The following is a 23,795-nucleotide window of genomic DNA, read 5'->3' on the forward strand; positions in this document are numbered from 1 at the left end:
CAAAATAGCCAGATGGGACGAAGTTCACCTTCCTATGCACTATCACAAAAAATTTAAAGCACAACTTACAAATTTTAAGAGAAATGATTGAGAAATACTCAATGTTTATTAATAAACTACACAAGTGTGAAGTTATGACTGGGAAGAGACAAAATTCTTATAAGTGATGTAATGACTGACTTAGCATTCCTCATTTTTTATTACGCTGCTGGATAGTCAGAACCCTATTGTGTGTATAAATTAAATGAAGAAGAAAACAAATGTTTTAATGCAATCATTTATTATGAATTATGTAAAAACAAGATGAAACTTTTCCATAGATGTACATATTTACAAGTTACAAAATAATTTTATAATGAACTACCATTTTTTTGCGGTGAATCTTCATAAGGTCTTCTTTCCCATATCTGAAACATAAAATTTAAATTAAGGTTATAGCGTATAAAAATTTGATTTAGATTTTAATTAAATTATAACATATGGATATTTAATATGAATAAAAGAATAACAAATGGTGGAGATGTGACAAAGGATTATCAGTTGTAAAATAGAATGTGTTGTGTATATATCAGAATGACCAGATGCCTGGGCCAATGAGGAAAAATCTAGAAACCAATGCTAAGCAAAATAAATACTAAATACCAATACAATAAATATTAATAAAAAATAAATACCGATTTCCATATTGCTAATTAAATGCAAAAATGAAATAAGTTATTGAGAATTTCAGAAAAATTGAACAAGTTATGTTTTTTAAACATAAATTGATTTGAAATTCAAGAAAAAAAAAACAGAAATGGAGGTTTTTGCAGTTTTGAAATGATTGCAATAAAATAAATCTTTCGTTTAAATAATTGAATTTAACTTGCTGGGTATATTAAAGATGTAATTTGCAAAATAAATTTTTTACCTAATGTTTGCAATTTTGTGTTCCAAAGACATTAATTTATATTTCTTTTGTGTTAAGTGCATTAATTTTTCATTAAATTTTTTACATTAAGTTTAACAATTTTAAGTGCTTTTTTTTTAGGAAAGGGTTTTATTTTTAAGATTTGAATATTGTGGCCTATATATTTCTCAAATTATTAACTCAAATATAAAAAGTGATTTCAACTACATACTAAAAATAAATCAAAACAAGATTTACTTTTGCAATAAAAATAACATTTATAAACAAAAAAGAAAAATAATAATTTACTTGTATGTAAGCTTCAGAAAGAGTTATCATTGGTGGAAGAATTTCAGTAACATGAAGATCTTGCATTTCATACCACTTTCCAGAACCCTAGAGTAACAAAAAAAAAAACTTTTTTTATAGCATATGGAAGAGAAAAAAAAATGTGCCATACTTTTTTCTCTTGAAGTATAAATATTGTTATCCAAACAACATTAAACTTCAATATGTTTTTCAGGAAATAAAAGGCAAATTGTGGTAAAAATCAGTTTATAAGTTCTGTTAAACTATATATATATATATATATATATATATATATATATATATATATATATATATATATATATATATATATATATATATATATATATATATATATATATATAAAAATGAAAGCAAAAATATGCAAAAAAGAATAATTTGAAATGGAAATGTTTATCAGACCTTTCATTTTTATTTGCAACAAAGCTTAGATTTAAAACAGCTGGAGATAACAGTAATATATATTTTTTAAATCTCTTCAACCAAGTGAAGAATATCAAGCGAATCAAGAAAATTATGAGTAAGGTAGAATTCTGATAATCTGGCATATTCAGGGCTAGAGACATATTGGAAAATAGAAATTGATGCATTATAGGGTGACCTTTTTAAGTAGGAGACATTAAATCACGAGGAAAATTATTTAAAATAAGTAACAACTTTAATAAAGTTTAAGAAAAAAAAAGAAAAAACAGCTGTGTTTTGCTTGTCTATCATAAATACTGAAATAATATATATATAAAAAATAAATAAATAAATAGATAATTTTTTTTTATTCTTGCAGCAAAATTTTGGATTCATCATTACAAGAGTAAATGGGTAAAATCATCTGTAATAAAAATGAAACAAGTCATGAAAAGCTTTTAACTCGCTTTGGAAGGATTGTCAGATAACTGAAGAGTTGTATAATCAGGGTTCTACTGTACATGATTAATGTGGAGTTTAATGAATAAATTTAATATAAATGAATACAACGGAAATTTAATAATTCAAATTCGAAAAAAGTTAATTACGAATTATGCAAGACAATTTTAAGAAAATAAATTATGACAACAAAAAGATATCTATAGTACTTAAAAGCAATAAATGGCATTGGTGAGCATAACCTAAAAATATAAGTTTTTAGCACAATATTTTTCAGTTTACAATTAATATATCTGATAATCCTATTCAAACCTTTACTCAACTAATCTTAAATTCCTAAATATGCATAGGAGATACACTATTCACAAACATTTGTCTAACAATCTAGGGAAATTAATCTTTCTATTTTCTTTACTTTAAAAGTTACAAGAAGTGTTTATGTATTTTAAGTGGCCTGTGGGACAAATGTTTACGAATCTATGGTTAATGCAGAAAACTGGAATTAAAACTAAACACAATAAATTTAATGACTTTTTGTTCTTTAAATTATGCTTCTGTAAAAAAATATTCATGTCTAATTATTAAATAATAAATATGTATGAATAAATTAAAGCAGCTAGTCATTACATTAACAAAAGTTATTAAAAAGCAATATATATATATATATAACTTTTATTATTACATAAATATTCATGACTAATTATTAAATAACTAATATGTATAAATAAATAAAAACAGTTTACATTACAGGAAACATCTATTCATAACTTTTATTCTTATAAAAAATATTCATGACTAACTATTAAATAATAAATAGGTAAGAATAAATAAAAGTAGCTCTACATTACAGATTACAGCAACTTCATCTATAACTTTTACAACTACAAAAAATACTAATGACAAATTATATGTTATTATAAATGAATGTAAAATACTTAAATAATAATATTTTCCAACAATAAGTCATAAATTCATCTATAGATGTTTTGGAAATTCCCGGAAATAAAATCAATTATATTGGCATCAATTATATATGCATGGTAAACTATATTGGCAAACAAATGATTTAAATAAATGATTCAGAAAATCAACTTTGTAACGAAATAAAAAAAATATTTTACACTACCCAGCTAATTAGATTTTTTTTGTAAGCATAAAATTTAAATAATTTTAGGTATTTTATCAGATACAAATAGAATAAAATTATATAAGTTTGAAAATCTTCATAATGAAAATAGATATCATGTTTCAAAAAAATACAAATTGTACTTACTCTATGCAGTATGTGTGTACGATAAGTTCCCTTTCCGGAACCGGGTTCTCCATCATGAACAATGTTTGCAATGAGATCATAAATAGCTTTGGGTTGTTTGTCTCTGAATTCAGGTTGAAATATTTCGGTGAAATCAACATTTCTAGCAAATGAAAGAGATAAATAAATTGTTGATAGAAAGAACAGTGATTGTATAGATCAATAAGAACAGATTAAAACATGTCTTGAAATCAGAGCTGTTCAGTCAGTATGTTCCGATTTTAATTTACTCTTTTCCAAAAGTCTAGAATTAATGGGCTTGTTGACAGAGCGTGTAATTTTAAAATTTGTTTATGTATGATTAGAAATATAGATATTTTATTTAAAATAACAGTTTATATTATCTTTACAGAAACTCTTGTGAACCAAGAAATAGGATGATAGCAGAGGGTTTATAATATATATATCCATATCAATACCTTTTATTTTTTCAACAAATAATGAACAAGAATGCAAAATGAAAGTTTGCTACCAAATAACATTCCCCTGCTCAAAAGCCAATAGCATGTCATCATCGAGGGAGTTAAGTTAGAATACCCATTTCTATCAAGTGCTAAAAATGCAAACTATCTTTTCTTAGGTTTGTAAATGGATTCCTGTTATCGTATCAGATGAATTGGGCATATTTTCAGATTTATCAACTCAGACCTGTTAAAAAGGTAACCTTAACAAACGTATAGTGCATCAGAAAGAGAGGAAGACCTAATTCAAGATAGATGGATTGCATAGAGGCAGACCATAAGATATTTAAAGTCAATTGTAAGCGGTCCATAACATCTGTAGGATATATCGGATCTGTAGGTCCATAATATCTGTAATATAGTCTTGATCTTTAGCTGGCTGTAGTGACAACTGAAGGAACGGATAAAAGATAATAGTATGCAGACATATGAGCATATTAATAATATTGTTTAATGAATTAACCATATATTTAATTACGATTATCATTGGCAAAAAATACATCTGCTATAAGAAAAAATATTATTTGAAATTGTATATTTCGAATGCGGTTTTTTCTTGGGTTAATGCATTGGTTTTAATTCTGGGATACAACAAACAAAATAAAGGTAAATACTTTATTTTCAATTTAATATTAACAAAAAACATACTAAAAACCAAAAATACCATAAAAAACAACATAAAATAGACTTACTTAATCGGGAAGTTAACAATAGTGTTGTTCTTTTCAATGAAGAAAGTATTCTTTGTAAACCTCTAAAGGAAAATAAATAAACAAAATAAATGAATAGAAATACAATAAACAAATAAAAACTACTAAATGAAATAACTAGAAGCAGCAATATGGTAACAAACTAAAAAATTAGTAATTTTTAAATATTCTTTAAGACAGATACATCATTATTTTTGAAATATAAATTTAAAAAAAAAAATGCATTAAGAGAGGTAAAAAATGAAAAAGAGTTACTTTAATGAACAGAATCAAGTACGGTGGTAATCTTGTAACTTCAAATCTTTTCATTTTGGAATCCTTGTAAGTTTTATATTCTTTTTCATTCGTACCATTGAACTTTGCAAGAATGTTAAAGAGTGGAACTTGAGGAATTATGTTTTCAGTCAATTCATCTTTAAACAATGGTGGTGGAGGCAAATCAAGAGTCAAATAAAGGAAAGTTGTATCTTCAACTTTTTCTGAAAGTAAAGAAAAATGTTTGGTCAATCATTACCCAGGAGAAAAAATTTGAAATTTATAAACTTTTTTAATTAGAAGAACTGACTTAAAATACTAATGTGTGTTATTCTAATCAACTTACTATTGCCAAGTGTAAGAAAAAGGTTAAATATGACAATTTATGCAAATGAAATAATTTAAAAGGGAAAAAAATCATGTAATTTTGACACTTTTTTTTAAAAATAAAAATATTATTTAATATAACAGGGAATTTTTTTAAAAAAAATTTATAACACATTTTGACAAGTATATACCCAATATCATATGTTTTCTTTTACTTGAGTATATTAGTATAATTTATAGTTTAGAGGTAAATCAAAGGACATATTTGTTTTAAAATTTAGAGCACATGCTTAACTTTAAAAGTAATATTAACAAGTTTTTCAAATTTTCAGATGGCTGAGTGCCTTGAAGTTACAATTTGACGATTCATGTACAACATAAAAGAGTTTAAAGTGGTTTGGAATTTAAAAAAATTTAAGACTTACACGATTTTTTAAACATAACTTTTGGAAACATCAGCTATTTCAAAAATAAAAATTCAATGATGGTAATGATAATCGTTCAGCAAAAACAGTTATTTTGAAATATGACAGTCATTCAGAGACGGCAACAAGCAATTTCACTAAGTGTCATGTACTTTGCAAAGTTTTTGTTCGATAGTGTCTAGCGACTTGACAATTAAATGACTATGAAAAGTTCATTTTCACTTTTTTATTTAACATTTTTATCATTTATTATTATTTTGAATTTTTAAATTTTTTATGGTACAGAAGTTACCAATAAATTTCAATACTAGTTTAGTCAATAAGACTATTATAGGATAGATCTTGTTTTTCTGTATAACTTTCTTAAAAAAAACATTTAAGTAAAAACAACATAAAATTCCAAATCTTATTATTTTTTTTTATATATACAAGGTATTTGCCACATTTTAGATTTTAAAATCCCTGACTTTTCATGACTAATTCCAAGAATTTTTCATGACTTAACGAAGTTACTATTTTCTCCGACAAAAACACAACAATAAATTTAAAAAGGCATTATAATAACAGTAATTGAAATGATGGGTGTAACCAAAACTGTTATACTTTGCATCTTCATATTTATAGATATTAAATTTAAAAAACAGAGTAAAGGAAGAGTTGAAGCAATAAAATAGCTGAAAAACATACAAAAGCAAACAATTTTTTTCTGCAGGATTATATTCTAAAGATACTCTGCTTGGAAAGACAAGAAATACTCCTAATTTTTCTATTCTCATTTCAGAATTAAATTTGTCTACGACAGGCTTTCTTCAGATAGAATTTTAAATTGATAAAATAAAAATTTCGAAATCACAGAAGCTGAGAAGATAATTCGCTCTCGAAATGTTTTTTCTTTCATTTTTTTGAAAGAACAGCATAATTTTTTAAAGAACGTGATAAAGATATTTTATATTTTAATAAAATATGACTGTGAATGGGGATTTTGTTACAAATTTAAATATTCGGAACACCCTGAATTTGGGTGGTGGTGTAAATTCCATTTTGAAAATTAGATTTTTCGACGACTTTAATCCATGACAAATTTCGTTCAATATAGAAATTCATGACTTTCCAGGTGCGTGGATACCCTGTATATATAAAAAATATTATTACAATAAAGTGTACAATCAATGATATTGTTCTTTTTTTTTTTTTTAAAAAAAAAGCTAAGCTGATTAAAATTATTACAATGAAAATTTTTAAAAAGTATCAAATAATTAAAATTTAATTAAAATTATCAAATAAGTAAATATATAAAATTATCAAATAAGTAAATAAAAGTTGAAAAAAAAATGCTTCTTTCGTTTTTATTTTTTAAATAAAACTTAAAAGTACCTTCATAGTCTTCTTCTAACATCAACTGCTGCTTTTCTTCTTCAGTCTAAAGGAAAAGTAGAATTTTTCCTATAATCAGTGAAATAGTATAAAAGAAATACAAATACACTCACATACAAATAAAAGGAACTCATTATAACAGGAGTTTCAAAATAGTTAAACAAGTTAAAATAGTATAATTATTCTATTTTTAGCTACCAACAAATGCTATCTACTGTTATATCACAATTGCGAAATGGTAAATTTCTAGATACTTTCTAGGCTCACAGGAAAACAGAGACATACAGAAAACAGATTTTAAGTTTTTTTTTAGATAATTTTAACAAATTTCTATGTTATAATTTTCATTAAATATAGCAATTTTTTTATCAGATCAGAAACCATTATTTTATTCAATATGAAAGACATTTTAAAAAAATAAAAATTTTTAATTTTTTTTTTTTTAACAAATTTACATTTTGTTCAAATTGTAGGGAAATTTTAAATTGAAACATAAGCAATTCAGATAACAAAAAATTGTTCTAGTTACTTAATTTAAAATTGGATATAGAATGAAAATGAGTTTAATTACAGAATAATCTAAAATTTTATCCTAAGTTCAGGATAGTGTCCACAAATTTTACCGTTTGGCATTTCCATTAAGGGAATAATGACTTCCATAATGACAACAAAGAAAGCGGTCTCAACAGTTGATTGAACCAAAATAGTCCAAATAGAAAAAAAAAGTTTTTTTTTGTGGAGAAAAATGCAATTTAAGTTTAAGATTAAATATTTAAAACACATTCAAAATGTAATTAATTTTCTCATCTTCACAATTAGATTCACCATAACAGAAAATTTAAAATTAAATTTTTTAAATTTTATACTTTTAGAATAAATAAATAAGTAATAATGAAAACAATTTAGTTTTCTATAAAGTATGTAAATTTGATTTAATTTTTTCCTTCAAATTTTCAAATGCAAGTCGGTCCAGGAAAAGTTTTAGTTTGTTAAGTTGAGTATCACAAATAAAAAATGCTTGGATAAACAGGAGTCAATTTTAATTTTTACTTTTGGTAACGACTAATAAAAGTTTAAAAATTCTGGGGAAAAAAAATTCCACAAATAAGTTTGCAATTAACAAATGTTTGAGAAACCCTGCAACAAAACAGATAATTTTCCGATATGAACTATACATATTTAAACCAACAATAATCAGTTGACCTATGAATTGTACACACTTACAAAGTATCCAAATACTTTCAAATTTAAAATTACTTACTGCATCAATAGGCAGTAATGTGCGAGTATAAATTCTCAAGGCCCCTTGAAAAGTGGAATAAACAACACTGCTATTTCTTTTCTTAGTTCCATTCAAAGCTGAATGTAGACTGTTTAAAAACCAGGATAGAAAAGCAATTGGATCACCTGAAATAAGTTTAAGTAATAATGAATAACAAAATATATAACTTAAATGTGATACATATTTAAATCAGCATGTGAAAATGTGGGTCACATGTTCTATAGAGAAAGAATTTATTTTGTGTTCTGAACAAGTTGTCCTTTAGGCCTCTTTCAAAGAGTAGTTTGATTTTTGAATATTAAAAATCATGAATACACAGATTTTCAAAAAGTTTAGGTGGGATATGGTAATAAAGAAAAAACAATAAGAAAAAGCAAATAAAAAATATTTTTTAACAATAATAGTAATTTTCAAATAAATATTAAATAAAAAAAAATAAAAACAGGTTACTTCCACATAATAAAGGCAAGTCATCAAAAGCAAAATGATTTCTAATGTTCTGATACCAAAATTTTGATAACTACAAATGTTCTGCGGGTTTTGTCCAAAAAAGATAAACAAATCTTGCTAGTAGAGTTATTTCCATTTTTTAAAATGGCAAAATATTTAATTTTGTTTAAAAACAAAGAAATTTAATTAGCTTAACATCAAATTATGTATAAAGGCCGACATAATGGAACAAAAACTATTAAATCCTCATTGCAATTTGGATAAAAATCATTCTTAAAGGATAAGGACGTAGATAGTATTACTCCAAATATAAATTGTTCTACAACATATGTAATAGTTTTGAGCATTTTTAACTTAAGGGCAGAAACTATTTTTATTTTTAACAGCTAATTAATTAATTTAATAAATTTAATGATCACTCAGGATTAACACTCAATTTCAGAAAAAAAAATTTCTTGACTTTTCCAGTTATGTCAGGAAAATTTCATTGAAAATATGTACCATATTTAATCTAAACCATGTAATTTTTCACCAGAAAACAATTTTTTTAATTTTTATTTATAACGCCAAATATTAGATTTCTTGAGCAAAAACATAAAATAGAACGAGAATGGAAACATGGAAAAGTTTCACTAAAAAGTGGAATTTTATAAAATAATTATAGTAGATGTTAGAATTATTTAACTCTAATCTCTGTTAATTCTACTGCTTACTGTTACTGATAATTCTAAGACTGGTTATTTTCCAGGTATAATATAGGAATTTTCCAGGAAAAAATAGCAACTTTCCCTGCTTTTTAGAGTCAAAATAAAATTCCTTGACAATTCTAGATCTTCCCTGACCTGTGGGAGCCTTGTCACTTAAAAGGAATAATGAAAAATGGCAGAAACAATCATTTACATTAAACAAAATCTATTATTTTATAAATAAAAATATAATTATTATAAGATTAAAACCATGAAGATAAGCATCAGATATACTTATTAACTGCATAAAATTTAATTAATAACATATTGAATATTTAACAGCATAAAAAGAAAGAAGAAAATATAAAACATACCTTGTTCAGTAATTTGAAACTTCTTTTTACTGCATAAAACTACAGCTTGCAACATCTCATGAGGGCTTACATGAGCTTTAAAGTTTCGAGGATTCCAAAGTTTTCGTAAAAGTTCCCCAAACCTTTGAACTAAGAGGAACATAATATCACCTGGAGGCCTTTTGATAGAAGCATAATTTTCTTCTCGTAAAAAAAAGTTCCGGAGTGGAGGCACATGAGACAAAGCCTTGAAAAGGGGCAAAAATATATTAACAATGTTAAGAAACAAACATACTGACAATTATACCAAGTAAAAGTATTCACAATGACCTATGTATATTTTGGTGCAAATTGAAAAAAAGTAAACAAGACAGAATGAGAGTTTTGGTTGTTAATAAGTAGAAAAAAATTATTAAAAAGAAAAAAAAATTTAAAAAAAAAAATTATATATATATAAAAAAAAAAAAAAAAAACTAGAATGGAGAAAAAAAGTAATAATTAAAGTAAAATATTAGCAAAAACTTACAATTAAGCCTTAAAAAGTACTAAAATTCATTGGTGATTAGAATAATTATTGTAAAAAATAAGTAAATTATATTAATACTAGTATGAATTTAGAATTTTTTTTGTCATTCTTTGTTTTAATCTTGATAAGTGTAATTTAATTCTTTTTCTCAATAACTCCATGAGATTAGATCCAACGTTACAATAACCAACATTGTTAATTCCAATAAAATCAACAAGAGAAATTAAATGGAAAAACATAAAAACTATGAAAAATAAGTAGAGTATCAATGCTGATAAGGTAAACCATAATACAAAACAATGAATTCAAATTAAGTATAAAAAAAGGCATTACCTGTAAAATAACATTGCAATAATCATTAGCCTTAATATTATTCAGTCCGACGATACCTGAAAAGAATAATTCGTATAAAGTATAATGATGAAGACAATCTTACATACAGTGGTGCATTTTACACAAAATATGAGCATTAAGCTTGTTGCTATACAAATCAGAGTATAATGTACAAAATCATTGAAGTCATCAGAAGATTTCAAGTGATATTTCTTTTGATCAGCACATGACTTCTCTTTCAAGGAAAAAAATCATGAGTGAAGTTCAAAAAATTTGGCCCATGCAAAAAAAAAAAAAAAAAAAAAAATGTATTTCACGAAATTGAAAAAAATGTGTAAAACATTATTGCATACAAAAGATAAGAAAAACTTAGCAGCAATATAGTCCAAGTAAAATAAAAACAATTTTCCAGGAGATAATTATTTAGATTTTAACACCTTTATAGCAAAAAAATATTTCTAAGCCAATATCTAAACATTCCAGACATAAATACAAGTTTAAAGATGGAGATTAAGTTATCTATTCATGCATTACGTAAGCCTTACCATAATGAATTCACTTTTCTTTTTATGAAATAAAAAGATGTATAATAAAGTTAAAAACTCATTTTTAGAGTAATTTTTGTAATATACTTAATTAGATATATTATTTTGGAGAATTCCTAAATTGGAATTATTGACAGGTTTCTCTCCAGTGTTACCAGGTGTCAATAACTGTTCACACCCAGATGACGTTGTAAAATCCCCTAAAAAATTTTCAAAAACCCCAAAATTTTTAACTTAATGTATAAGTATTAATAAATAGTACAAAAGTTAAATAATGCATAGAAAATGTTGCTTTATTATCAACAAATTAATTGTTTTTACATTTCAATCGTTACATTATCTTTAATTTCTACTAAAATATTTAAGATATTTTTTTCAATACTTTCTGACTCGCATATTTTTTCATAAATATTTTATTATCAACGATATAGTCTTTTTAATTCTAACATTATGCTTAAATTTCTGATAAAATATCCAACATATTTTGTCAATACTTTCTGATTTGTATATGTTTTCACTTTTAAAAATTTTTAACATTGAAGGAGTAGGTAAAAAATTTTGAGAACCATTACAAAATTCATATCGAACACGGAAAATAGCATCAGCTGTAGAAATGTTTAGGTGCCTTTAACTTAACTGTACAACATTTATAAAATGCTAACTCACTTCTTCCAGTCAACCACTCTACAAAAAAAATATAAGTTTGATTTCAAATAATGTGCTGATAATTAAATAAAAGGATGAACAATTGTACTATTAATTTACCTTTAAATTGCTTTTCGTGTTCCCAATATTTCTTGTTCTTTTGTACGTAAATCTTTTTTTTCTTTATCCTTGGCATTATTTTTAAATCATGCACATTAAGAATTTTAAATAATTTGAATTCAAATTCACCAGGTTGATCGAACTAAGTAATAACTGACAACATTCAACAAAAGGGTTAAGTTCTAAAATTAAAACTTAATCTTTTTGTTTTGGTTTAACATATTGATTTTCATATTACCATCTCACACATTCAGTTATTAAATTTGATATAAGAACGTAACCAAAATGAAACTAGTAAAATTCACAAATAGCCCTAAAACAAACCCCTAAAAACAAATTCCCCTAAAATACCCACTGAAGATAAAAAAATCCCCCTAAATTTAGGGGGGAAACCCCTAATCTGGCAACACTGTTTCTCTCTGACAGTTAAGTAATTCTGAAAAATTTATATAAAAAAAAAAAAACTATCTTAAAAATTTTATTTTCAAAAATTAGAATTTAAGTAGGTTAGTAAACATATTTACACAAAATGTAGTATTATTGCTAAATAACAATATTTTTTTTTAAAAATATAAGAAAAATATGACCAAAATTATTTTTTGAAAAGAGTAATGAAAACGAAATGTATTATTTTATATCTTTATATAACATACATAATTTTTAAATTTACTGAAAGCTCAAAAAATTTAAATTAGGTGCTATAAAAATATTCTTTGTTTAAAAATACAGTGCAGATTTTAAAATTAGTAACAATCAGGGTTGGGTTTTTGACGTCAAAAAGTGGTTTTTGACATGACAAGGGTATAATACTGGTTTAAACCGTCAAAAATGTCAAAAACTAAAGTTTGCCAAAAAAATATATAAACTTCAAAACTACCAACAGTTGCCATGCATTATATTGAAATTTAATTATACTATAGGTAATCAGCTGGTTTTAAAATATTTTTTAATTAAAATTAAGGTAAAATAACAGATTTAAAATCTCAGAAATTTATATTCAAATGCATGTGCAGAAAAATTTTGCACAAAATTTTTTTAAATATCTATATTTTGAAAAAAAAAAAATTTTTTTTTTGATACTTAAGAAAATTAAAAGTTTATTACTATGCATTTTTGACATATAAGGAACATATAACTAATATTTATAAGGAACTTACAAGTTATGTTGTATAAATACAAACTTGATACAAGTGTATGAAAAAAATTTTAATGTTATACCGAATATCTTTATTATCCAGTATGTTAATTTGAATTTAAAAGTAGTTATATTTGGGAATAATGATAAATATAATTCATATTGTTTATTATATTTATTTATAATTATTACACTTATCATTTTAAAACAATTTTTACCTCTTAATTTTTTTCCCCCACTTGTATTAAGAATACAAATAATGCATATCTTGAAAGCAAGAAGTAATTATTCAACAGCTGAAAATTTAGATATTCAACAAAACTATGTATATAGTATTCAGCAAAATGAAATTCACAAGTATTTGGATAAACTAAATTTTCAGCATAGTAAATGAATAGGCTGAATATACTGTAAATCGACACTAACTACTCTGTGTATTTAACAGAAAGCACTTAAATTTGTATTGTCTTATGTTAAAAAGATTATTAAGAAGATTTAAAAGAATATTAAAAAGATTTTTCTTTAAAAGATGTCTAATGTGCAAAACTGCTAATGTTTATCTTTAAAAATGTCTAATTTTTAGTATAATCTATACTATACACTAAATTTGGTTATAAATAAATTTCTTAATAATATCACTGTAGATTTTCAATAACACATGAAAATGAATACATAATATTACAAAAGATGTGAGCTTTCAAAAGTACAAGATTTTGGTTACTATTCAAAATATAAGTGTTTCTTCAAAATTTTAAATTTATTTTTTCTAGAACATATTTAGAAACACTATCCTTTATAAAAAATATATAAATTTTATGTATTAATTAAATTTCACATATGAATATAGGTTTTTGACATTTTCGACAGTGAGGTTTTTGACGTGACGGTTTAAACCATGGTTTAAACTGTCAAAAACTGTCACATGTCAAAAACCTGCCAACCCTGGTAACAATAATTGTTAATTAATTGATCAAAAGACTATTTATTGGAATAAACTCATTCATGTATAAATTTAATAGTAAAATATTAATTAAATAAATATTTTTAGAAAATCATACAGTGAAAATGCATTTTGTACAAGATTAGAATAAAATTAATTAGGAATGACGATATTTACCAGGCATATAAGTAGTGCTATTGTAAGCACGTGATAATTTGTCATTTACATCCAGTAGAGCTATTTCTGCCTCAGTAAAAGTTGGCTTAAGCACATACTAAATAAAAAACAATACAAAAAATTATTACTCTTAATAATAACAGTTTAAAAAATTACTATGCAGGGGTGCCAATAGTAGTGATGATAGTTTCAAAAGTAACATATGTTTTTAATGTAACAGATGTACTGTTTATTCGATACAGCCCTTAAGTTAAATTTTGTCCCAACGTTAAAGTAAGCTTCAAATATTTCATTGTGATCAATAAGGTTCCTTCTAAACAAATTAAAGAACAAAATAAATTCCCCACTTAGTGAAAAATATTGCATAAATCCTATATCTTCAAAATTCAATTTATTATTTCTTAAAGATAAGAACATATAGTAAACATGAAAAAGACTATTAAACATATAAAATTTTTATTACACTTTATAATTATTTGAAAATGTGATAAATTTTAAAACTATACAAGGATTAAATTATATAATAAATCATACAGAGATTGCAAAAATCAATGCAATTGTAATTTGCAACAAGTGCACAAATTGCAAAGATTCAATCAAGTGTAAACTATATCTTTAAAGTTCTGGTTTATCCTTTTCAAAAGAATCTATTTTTGGGCACTATTTCAGACACAATTTATTTGGGACGGTTGGATTCACAATTCAGACACAATTTGTTTGCGACATTTCTTTTTCTTTTCATTAAAAAAAAAAAAAAAAAGAAAGCTTTATTTTACCATGGAATACATATTGTATGTATTGTATGGGGAAACATATATTGTATGGGGAAAGTATCTCAAAGAGACATATCTCAAAGACACATACATGCAAAGATAATTTTATCCATATATGATAACTAAAGCTAAATGTTCAAACCAAATGTAAAGCAAAATAAATATTTTCGAAAGTCACGTAACTAATATTAAAAAAAAAAATTATAATCTTACTGTTATATCATCTAAAGAAGAGTCAATGATTTCATAATTGTCAGGAATACAATAGAAGCGCAGAGTTTGCAAATTGAGGAACACATGATGACCAGCCTGAACACTGTGCATATAAGCGTGGGTGTTCGTCCCACGACCTGAAACACAAAATAAAATATACAAAATTCCACAATACTTAAGAACTGACCACTACAAAAATAAAATGATGAATTTATGCTGCAATATTGGGATAGGTAATGAAAAAGGTGGAATAAATGTAATTAAGGACTTCTTCTTGCTTCAGTCTAATTTTTTCTCAAAAAATATCCAACTACCTTAATAAAATGATAAAAGAGAAAAAAAAATCTTTCTGAAAATAGACTTTTTTCAAATATTAGATGCTGATGTTTTTTCTCCAATACTAATTGAAAAATAACAAGGAAAAAAAAAAAACAAACCTTAAATGTTATGCAAAATTTTATTATCTATGGAATTTGTATTATCTAGTTCTCCATGTAAATAGTTCTAAAAAAAATTGATTACTTAAGAAAGAATTGCCTTTAACAGGGTTGCCACTCAAATCTGGAGAAAAAATTCCATGTGTTTGCCCTGTACATATTATGTACAATATATTAAGAGAAAACAACAATTACTGGGCTCTTGTGCGAGTTATTGTTGGCTAACTATATTTATTAGTTTTAATTGCTGGAAAAACAGTTGAACATACTTAAATAATGCTATTATAAATTAAATACTTCAGTATAGCAGAAATATCATGGTTAAACATCCCATAGATCACACTTTTAGTGGTCACCATTTTTTAAAAGATAAAACTAAGAAACAAAATCCCCTGTATTTTCCCAGTTTGTGAAGAATAAATCAAAATTCCCTGCATTTTCCCTGTTATTTTAGGTGATTTTTTAAATTCCCTGTATTTTCCAGGTTTTCCCTGTGGAATGGCAACCCTGTTTAATTTCATAATGCAAAGTAACTTGCAATATTGCACAAAAAGTACAATTAAGATTTTTGCTCAATAAACTGAACTTTACCTAAACAAATTTTTCTTTAGACTTGCATGAGAAATTTTTAAAAAAAACAATCACTTTGTACCAATGTAAAAATAAAACATAAGCTGATAATGTGATAATATCAATTGGATGGACAACATAATTCTATTCTTTTTTAAGATATTAAAAATAATAAAACTAGATACATTTAAACAGTATCGTTTCATTTATTTATTTAAAAAAACATAAATCTCCAAATAAAGTTTTCTTTTTTTTGTCAAGAACATTGCACATACCTTGGAAATATTTCCCACATACTAAACAGGCATAAACATTGATTCGGGAGATGGAAACAGAACATAACTTCTCAAAGTCAAAGTCTAATACATTTCTGCAAAGAAAAATAGATTTAGAATACAATGCATATAATAGTTATAACACCTTAACATTCTTTATGGTCATTGCGTCTCATAACACCTAAACAGTTGACAAATTTGCTTAGTAATTCATCCATAAAATAAAAGTAGAATACTTTAAAAAACAAAAATATTTTACTAAAACCAGGAATAGCAAGTCTTTGATGCAAGATGTATTTTACCATCATGTCAAAATCCCAGATTTTTTATGACATTTATTTTTTTATTTCATTTCAACTAATTGAAATTTTAAAAAAGTGCATCTTAAACCTTAATGCATCAAATTTTAGGAAAAACATGATAAAAGATATTTGACAAAAAAAAAATGACTAGATTATTGATGAAAATATGATAATTTACTTTTACGGCTAGGTACGAAAAAGTATTTTAAATTATGCTTCAACATAGTGACCCTGATTACCAAAAATGCTATTTTGTATACAGTTACAGTTTGCATCAATATAAGTTCTCAATTATATAAAAATTTCATGATTAGACAAAATAGCAGTAGTTCTTCAATTAATTTTTAGTTTTCCTTTAATAAAAGTTTTTAATAAATATTTCAAGATATATACTGGTAACCAGGTGTATTACAAAAAATATAGATGTTGAAAGGATATCAATAACAAAATAAAATCTGTATGGTACAAATTTTTTTACACATTTTTTAAATAATTTATAATTGATTATTTAGTAAAATAATCATATAATTTCAAATGCACATAACAGCAAAATTAATTGTAAAGAAAATTTTCTAAAATAAAATCTATCGCTTGCTTTAGCGCTATATAGGAGAAAAAGTTTTTGACCTTTATTACTTTTGTTGCATCAAAAACCTGATGAAAATAAACAAGGCTAAAGATTAGATTCAAATACATATTTAGATTTTATTTAAAATACTTTAAAAAGTAAAAAAAACTTAAAGAGAAAAAAAAATTAAATAATATAATAACTAAACATGAATTTAAGGTAAAATGTAAAATATATTTAATAAAGATACTTATGTAAGTGACATTAAAATTGTGTAAAAACTTTTTTTATTAATTTTTTTTTTTTTACAAATCTGGGTAAAAGTTAGTTAAATAATATTTTCTAAGATACTCAACACTTATAAAGGTTTTGTTTCAATTAATGAATGGTATTCTCTACACCAGGAGTTATCTTTAATTCCTAATATTTTTGTATAATTCCATTTGTTCTATTGTGCTACCAATCACAACATTTAGCTTCATGTGATAGCTGATGTTAATTTTATAACTTTAGTTATTTCGCAATTAAATTATTGATGCATAGAAATTGCAACATGGATAGGAAAAAATCCAGTAGATTTTACAAAATAATATAAATTTCATAATAACTGTTGCATAATACACTAAATATTTTACATCGACATATTTTGAATTTTAGAGATTTTTAAACTTTATTACACTAGTAGCTAAAAACGAGCTGGAATATATTTCCTATGTATGATTGCATTTAATTAATTTGAAATGTTTTTTTTTTTCTTTAATGTTAACTCACAATTTTAAATAGTAGTGGAAAAGTAATTCATTATTCATAATTAGAAGATTTTATAATTTAAAAAGGGAGTTCTGAATAAAAATAAACTGAAAATTTTAGAACAAAGAAAAAGAAGAGTTTAAAACTGATTACTGTAAGTGTTATTCATTATTTAAATATTCAAGCAAAGCAACAAATAAAATTACTCAATTTTTACTTACTCAAAACTCAATTTTCACTTACCCAAAAACTTACTAAATTTTAGGGAGGTTTTTGACATGCACAAAAACCAGGTAAACTGGCAAAATCTAGTAGTCTACTGGTAAATCCAGTAGAGCTGGCAGCTATGTTATAGCCAATTTTAAAATGTTAAGTTGATTTTACAAAACAAAAATTATCATTATAAAATAAAAATTAGAATGATTATTTAAACATAGTAGTTAACATATGCAGTGATAAAATATCAAAAAGAGTACCACAAAAGTGCATATGTACTAGAAAATAAAGTCAAAATGAAGATTTCTATCTAAATAAAGCTAACACATTGCTCCTTGCAATAAAATAACATGTAAATTATTAACAGGAATAATGTTTATGTCCACTACGTCAAAGCATAATAAAGGAATAAAAACTTTGAAATCATTTATAATAAGTCATATTCCATATCTTTGTTTATTTATATGTTTTGTTAGTAAGATGAGCTGTTTAAAAAAATCTCCTGATACTTCCGTCCTTCTTGTCCAACTGTGAAAAACTTATGTAAAATTGAATAAATTATCCCAAGAAACTGAAGCAGTAAGATATTACCCGATTGGAAACGTCATTCACTAAAAAAATAAACGAAGATGAAATAACAGTTGACACGTGCTTCAAAAAATAGATGCCCATTTTCAAGACTTGGCAGATGGTAAATGACCAGACACTTTCATGTCAGGCAAGTCTTAAAAATTGGAACATATTTCTGAAGCACCCATTGAAATATGCTGCCAATAATATCAGATTTGTTTATTTTTGAAACAAATGAAGTTTTCAATCAGCTAATAACTGATGTAAAATGTTAAATGATTAATGCAGTATTTTTTAAATTATATTTTCTGCAACAAAATAAAAAACACTGTTATTCAAGTACAAATTTTTCAAACTACAGTAGAAACAAATAATTTATTGTTATTCATTGAAGGTAAAAATTCTGAAAATTTAATTACTGGTTCCAACGTCTAATGACTAAAAGATTTCAATAACCAGTACATATTTTAGTTGGTTTTTTCACGTACCACCATTAGATTTTTTAAAAAAAAAATATATTTACAAATATTTAAAACAAAATGTTTTTTTTAAAATACAATTTTTAAAATTTTGTTAACAGATTAATAAATGTAAGTAAAGCTCTAAATAATAGAAAATTCTATCATTTTGCTCTAATAACCAGGTTTATTTTTACATAATTATAACATACATAGAACATTGTATTTAAAGTAAAGAACTCAGTAAAATTACTGAATATGCACAGTATACAAAATTGTGAAGAAAAAATGCAATTCTAAGATTGTGTGACCTTTAAAAATGTAAAAGAAAACTATTGTTTTTTTTAAAAATTTGATTCATATGATAAATTGTTGGTCCAAGGAACCATGAGTTATTATTTTATAGTAGTCTAAGTTTTTTAGTGATTTTGGACCAAAGAACCACTGCTAATATCCAGCCCTATTGTTCAGATGAAAACAAAAACATTAATCAATAAATAAATTTTTAAAATTTGATTAAACACAACAATTTTTTTTAAATAATTTATTTGGTGAAAAAGAATATAGAATATACCTGTTTATTGTATCAAGATATGGACAATTTCTACTCTTATTTTTAGGATCTTCTGAAAGTAAATAAAAAAAATGAAAGAATAGGACAATAAAAATAATTGTATCACATTAAATTAAGCATAATTCGCATTATATACAAATTTATCTTTTTGATGAGCCATTGTTTTTTAAAATTCCAGTTAGGTGCTTCAATTAATTTATCAAAGTTATACCCTTGAAAAACCAATATTAAGATCTGTTTTGTCTGAAAAGATATCCTGCATAACTTTAACAAGATATAGTGGGAATCTAGGCATATTGGAGCTAAGAGCCATTAACGAATTCATCACATCTAGTTGACCCATGATGAGAACTTCATTAAATTGGTGAGCGTAAGCTGTAAGAATAACTTTAAAGTTAATGGGCTCTATTGTAACCAACTGATGTTGCGTGTAAGAAAATGTAATCCACCACATAATTTGTTAACTACAAATTGTTTGTGGTTGCCCTCTTTTACATGGCAGACGTTACAAGAATTTCGTATCATGATCACCAAGTCTGGACAACATCCAGGCAAACGCCTGCGAAAAACTAAAAAATAATAGAAAGGGCATAACTCGCACTCAACCCTTTACATGTTTCTTTTAAAGAAACTTTTCCTATTACAAAAAAATTTGGCACCTTGGCGGGGGATATTTCCATATTGGGATCTGTCATGCCAAATAGATTTTAAACATGCAAATTTTTTAAATAAAAACACGTTATTGTTTGCTTGGAGGGGTGGCTACGAGTTATACCTTCCTCCGGCAGCAGCCCATGAGAAATTTTAAAAAACAACACAGAAAGGAATTTGCTAACACTTGGCGATTATGATATGGAAATCTTCCCCCTTGGTGAATGTAGATCGTGATATGAAAATATCCCGCTGGGACATTGTGAAGACCACCCGTAAGGTCAACTGAAAGGAAGAAAAGAATTGATGGATTTATGAAGAATTAGAATGCAAGAAGCATTATCTTTTGGAGTGTTTTAATCGTGGTATTAAATTTTTTTTCAAGAGTGAGGAGAACTGAAAAAGTTGTATGTAGCTTGAAGTGCTAGTCATCAGTTGTAGAATATTTTGTGGACATTTTATTGTATTACTGAGCGGAGTGTGAAATGACAGTGAAAGAGTGACTACGTCGTAAAAGTAATCAAAATATCATTTAACAAGACAGCATTCCAACAAAAAGATTGAAAACATAATTGTCTACTATTCTACAATTACTCTAAAACTCATATCTGATCCGAGAATTGAATTCGTATGTTAGAAAATAAAAAAAAAATAATTTAGAGTGGTATGCGAAATTTTCTCAAAAGATAATTAAACACCTTTTGGATAGTAGTCATATTTACAGGTACATTTTTATGCAATAACTAAACTAACTACTTTAAAGCTTAGTCATCATAGTTCTCTTAAGTTTATTTCAATAATTATCTTACTTAATATCTTTTTTAAAGGTGGATTTTGAATTTCATCCGAAGCTTTACGTTTAGCCGCGTTGTTACTGTACGCAGCCATTTTATTAACACAGTTTATTTACTCAATACGTATCCAACTTCCTATTTTTGCTTCAAAAAAGAATAATTAAAATATCTTCAAATAGTCTTTTATCAATATAAAAGATTCAAAGTAAACACTTCAACTTTAATTCAAATTACACCGTCGGTGTATCGTTTCACTGTGGACCACTGAAGGTGACCACTAAAATAAGCCAGCGAAAGGACCAAGGATCTGCAGTCAGTGGCGTACGCAAGCGAGGGGTTTAGGGGTTTGAACACCCCCCTTGAGCTCAGACAAAATGGCAAAAATAAACATTTTAGTGGAAATTATGCGGGTATTATTTTTTAAGACTATACATTTTTATTTGCCTTATGCCTACCTTTTTATCTCACGGTATTTCTCAGAATACTGAAAAAAGCATTTACTATAATAGACAGGGTTAGTCCTACGTCATCAACGACGTCACTAGCTCTCCTCGTTCCAAACAAAGTTCTGAACGGAGCAAACAATATGGCGTTTCTCATGTGGTTAAAAGTGGGTGAACTAAATCTTTGAATATATTAATATAGAGTCGAATTTAACCACTGACATGGCAAGAAAAAGTGTTGCATATATTAATATTACGTTAATCTCTTTTTATGATATTAATTGGAATAGCTTATTAATTGCAAATGATTATGAAAACTTTTTGTATATATGATTGAGAGAATTTGTATTTAATATTTACCATATAAATTGTATTTATAATCTGGAAATCGGAAATTTGTGAATTTTATTATTTGGAAAAAGTTATTTCTAATTTATGTTTAATTTTTCTTAAAATATGTATATTATATTAAATAAATTTTTTTTATAATATTGTGACAAATTATTAATTGTAAATAATTATGAGAATTTTAAAACAAATTAAAAAGTTATGTAAGAAGCATGAATAAAGTCAGATAAATTAGTGAAAATTATAAAGCATTTTAGATACACGTTTTTAAAATAGCTCAAATTAATTGGTAAATTTACTAAAATGATAGGAAGTAAAAAAAAAAAAATTATATAAACAAACGAGTTGACAGGTCTTAAAACATATTTACAACCAAATTATGAAATAAATATGGATGACTTGAATGTTACGTCCACTGCAACAAATAGAATATTACTATGAAGGTAATTTAAAAAATTTTGATTTAGACTGTCAAATGCAAATTTTATTCTATAAAAAGTGATAACAGCAACATTTGCCAAAATAAAAGCTGTATAACTAAATATGCATACATACATTAAAGAATTAAGTTTCTAAATTAAAAAATTTCTTAAAAATTTGAATTATATTTATTTGAAATGCATGAGAAATTAATATTATTAAATAAGTAAAATTTAAACACCTATGTGAATACATAGATTAATAAATATGAATGTTAAATAAAAGTTTATGTATGGGATAAGTATGTTTTAAAGAATTCTAAAAAAATTCATGTTGCACTTTCTTATCGAATAAAATAGGAATCTGAGATTTTAAAATAAATTCATATATAACACCTGAAAAAAATTGTTCCTCTCACATTTTAAAATGAAAATTAGAAATTTAAAATTCTAAAATAATTTAGCTATTCTATATATTAAAATTCTGGAAACTATACATAGTATTGACCCTTTTAACATAACACTACACTTTAACATAGCACTACACTAGTTACGTTAAGAAATAATCTAATATTAATTATTTAATAATAAGGTATCTTAATTTTTTCAAAAAAATAATGCATAAAACTACTGTTAAAAACTGATAAATACAAACAAGAAAAAATCTCAATTCAAAATAAATCTGAGTTTAAACTAAAACTCTGTGCAGATTTAACTATATGAATACATATTAAATAAGTTAGTTACATAATTTATTCCTATTTAATAGTTAAAAACTAAAGCTTATGAGAATTAGCAGCAATAATCAGAAAATCTTAAGCAAACAAAGTTTACAATAACTACAATTTTAATCATCAGTTATAATTTAATAAACAGACATTAGTATTGATAAATACAATCTAATTATAGATTAAAAACTCATTTCTGAACGTTTTAAAACAATGCATGACTTTCCATAACTAAAGAAAAAAATTAGATGTAGGTTAAGAATATGTAATAAAATAAGGCATTATTATAAACATGAAACAAGAGTTAAAAATAGTACTGACGCTTAAATTTTTATACATCAAAATTAAAGATAAGCATTTTGAAACTTATTTATAGCATTTAATGCACTTAACTCGTAAAATCTACTGAATACCCCGTATAATGAAAACTACATAAATTAGGAATATGTTCCTTAGAAGCGCTATATAAATTTATTTATTTCAATAATTAACTAAAAATCTTGCCGTCTTAAATTCACATAGGAAATGCCATTGAAATGGTTCGTTGAAAAATTGTTTGGAACGCGTTTGGAA

At 25.1% G+C, this 23,795-nt stretch overlaps 1 protein-coding gene across 1 annotated transcript; it reads right to left on the reverse strand.

The window, feature by feature from the left end:
* Positions 1-263: 263 nt before the first annotated feature.
* Usp39 (ubiquitin specific protease 39) lies at positions 264-21,636 on the reverse strand. The gene is made up of 14 exons (XM_087165635.1): positions 21,300-21,636; positions 19,840-19,891; positions 16,402-16,496; positions 15,120-15,256; positions 14,134-14,230; positions 10,572-10,627; positions 9,734-9,959; positions 8,203-8,348; positions 6,942-6,987; positions 4,816-5,039; positions 4,543-4,604; positions 3,351-3,492; positions 1,199-1,285; positions 264-407 (listed from the first exon to the last, which is right to left on the reverse strand). Exons 1-14 carry the CDS (start codon positions 21,376-21,378, stop codon positions 351-353), a joined length of 1,506 nt encoding a protein of 501 aa, XP_087021761.1. The 5' UTR covers positions 21,379-21,636; the 3' UTR covers positions 264-350.
* Between the last annotated feature and the right edge of the window lie 2,159 nt (positions 21,637-23,795).

The sequence above is a fragment of the Parasteatoda tepidariorum genome, chromosome 6, assembly GCF_982258835.1.
Source record: "Parasteatoda tepidariorum strain Cologne lab strain chromosome 6, Ptep-v5.0, whole genome shotgun sequence".
NCBI classification, from domain to species: domain Eukaryota; kingdom Metazoa; phylum Arthropoda; class Arachnida; order Araneae; family Theridiidae; genus Parasteatoda; species Parasteatoda tepidariorum.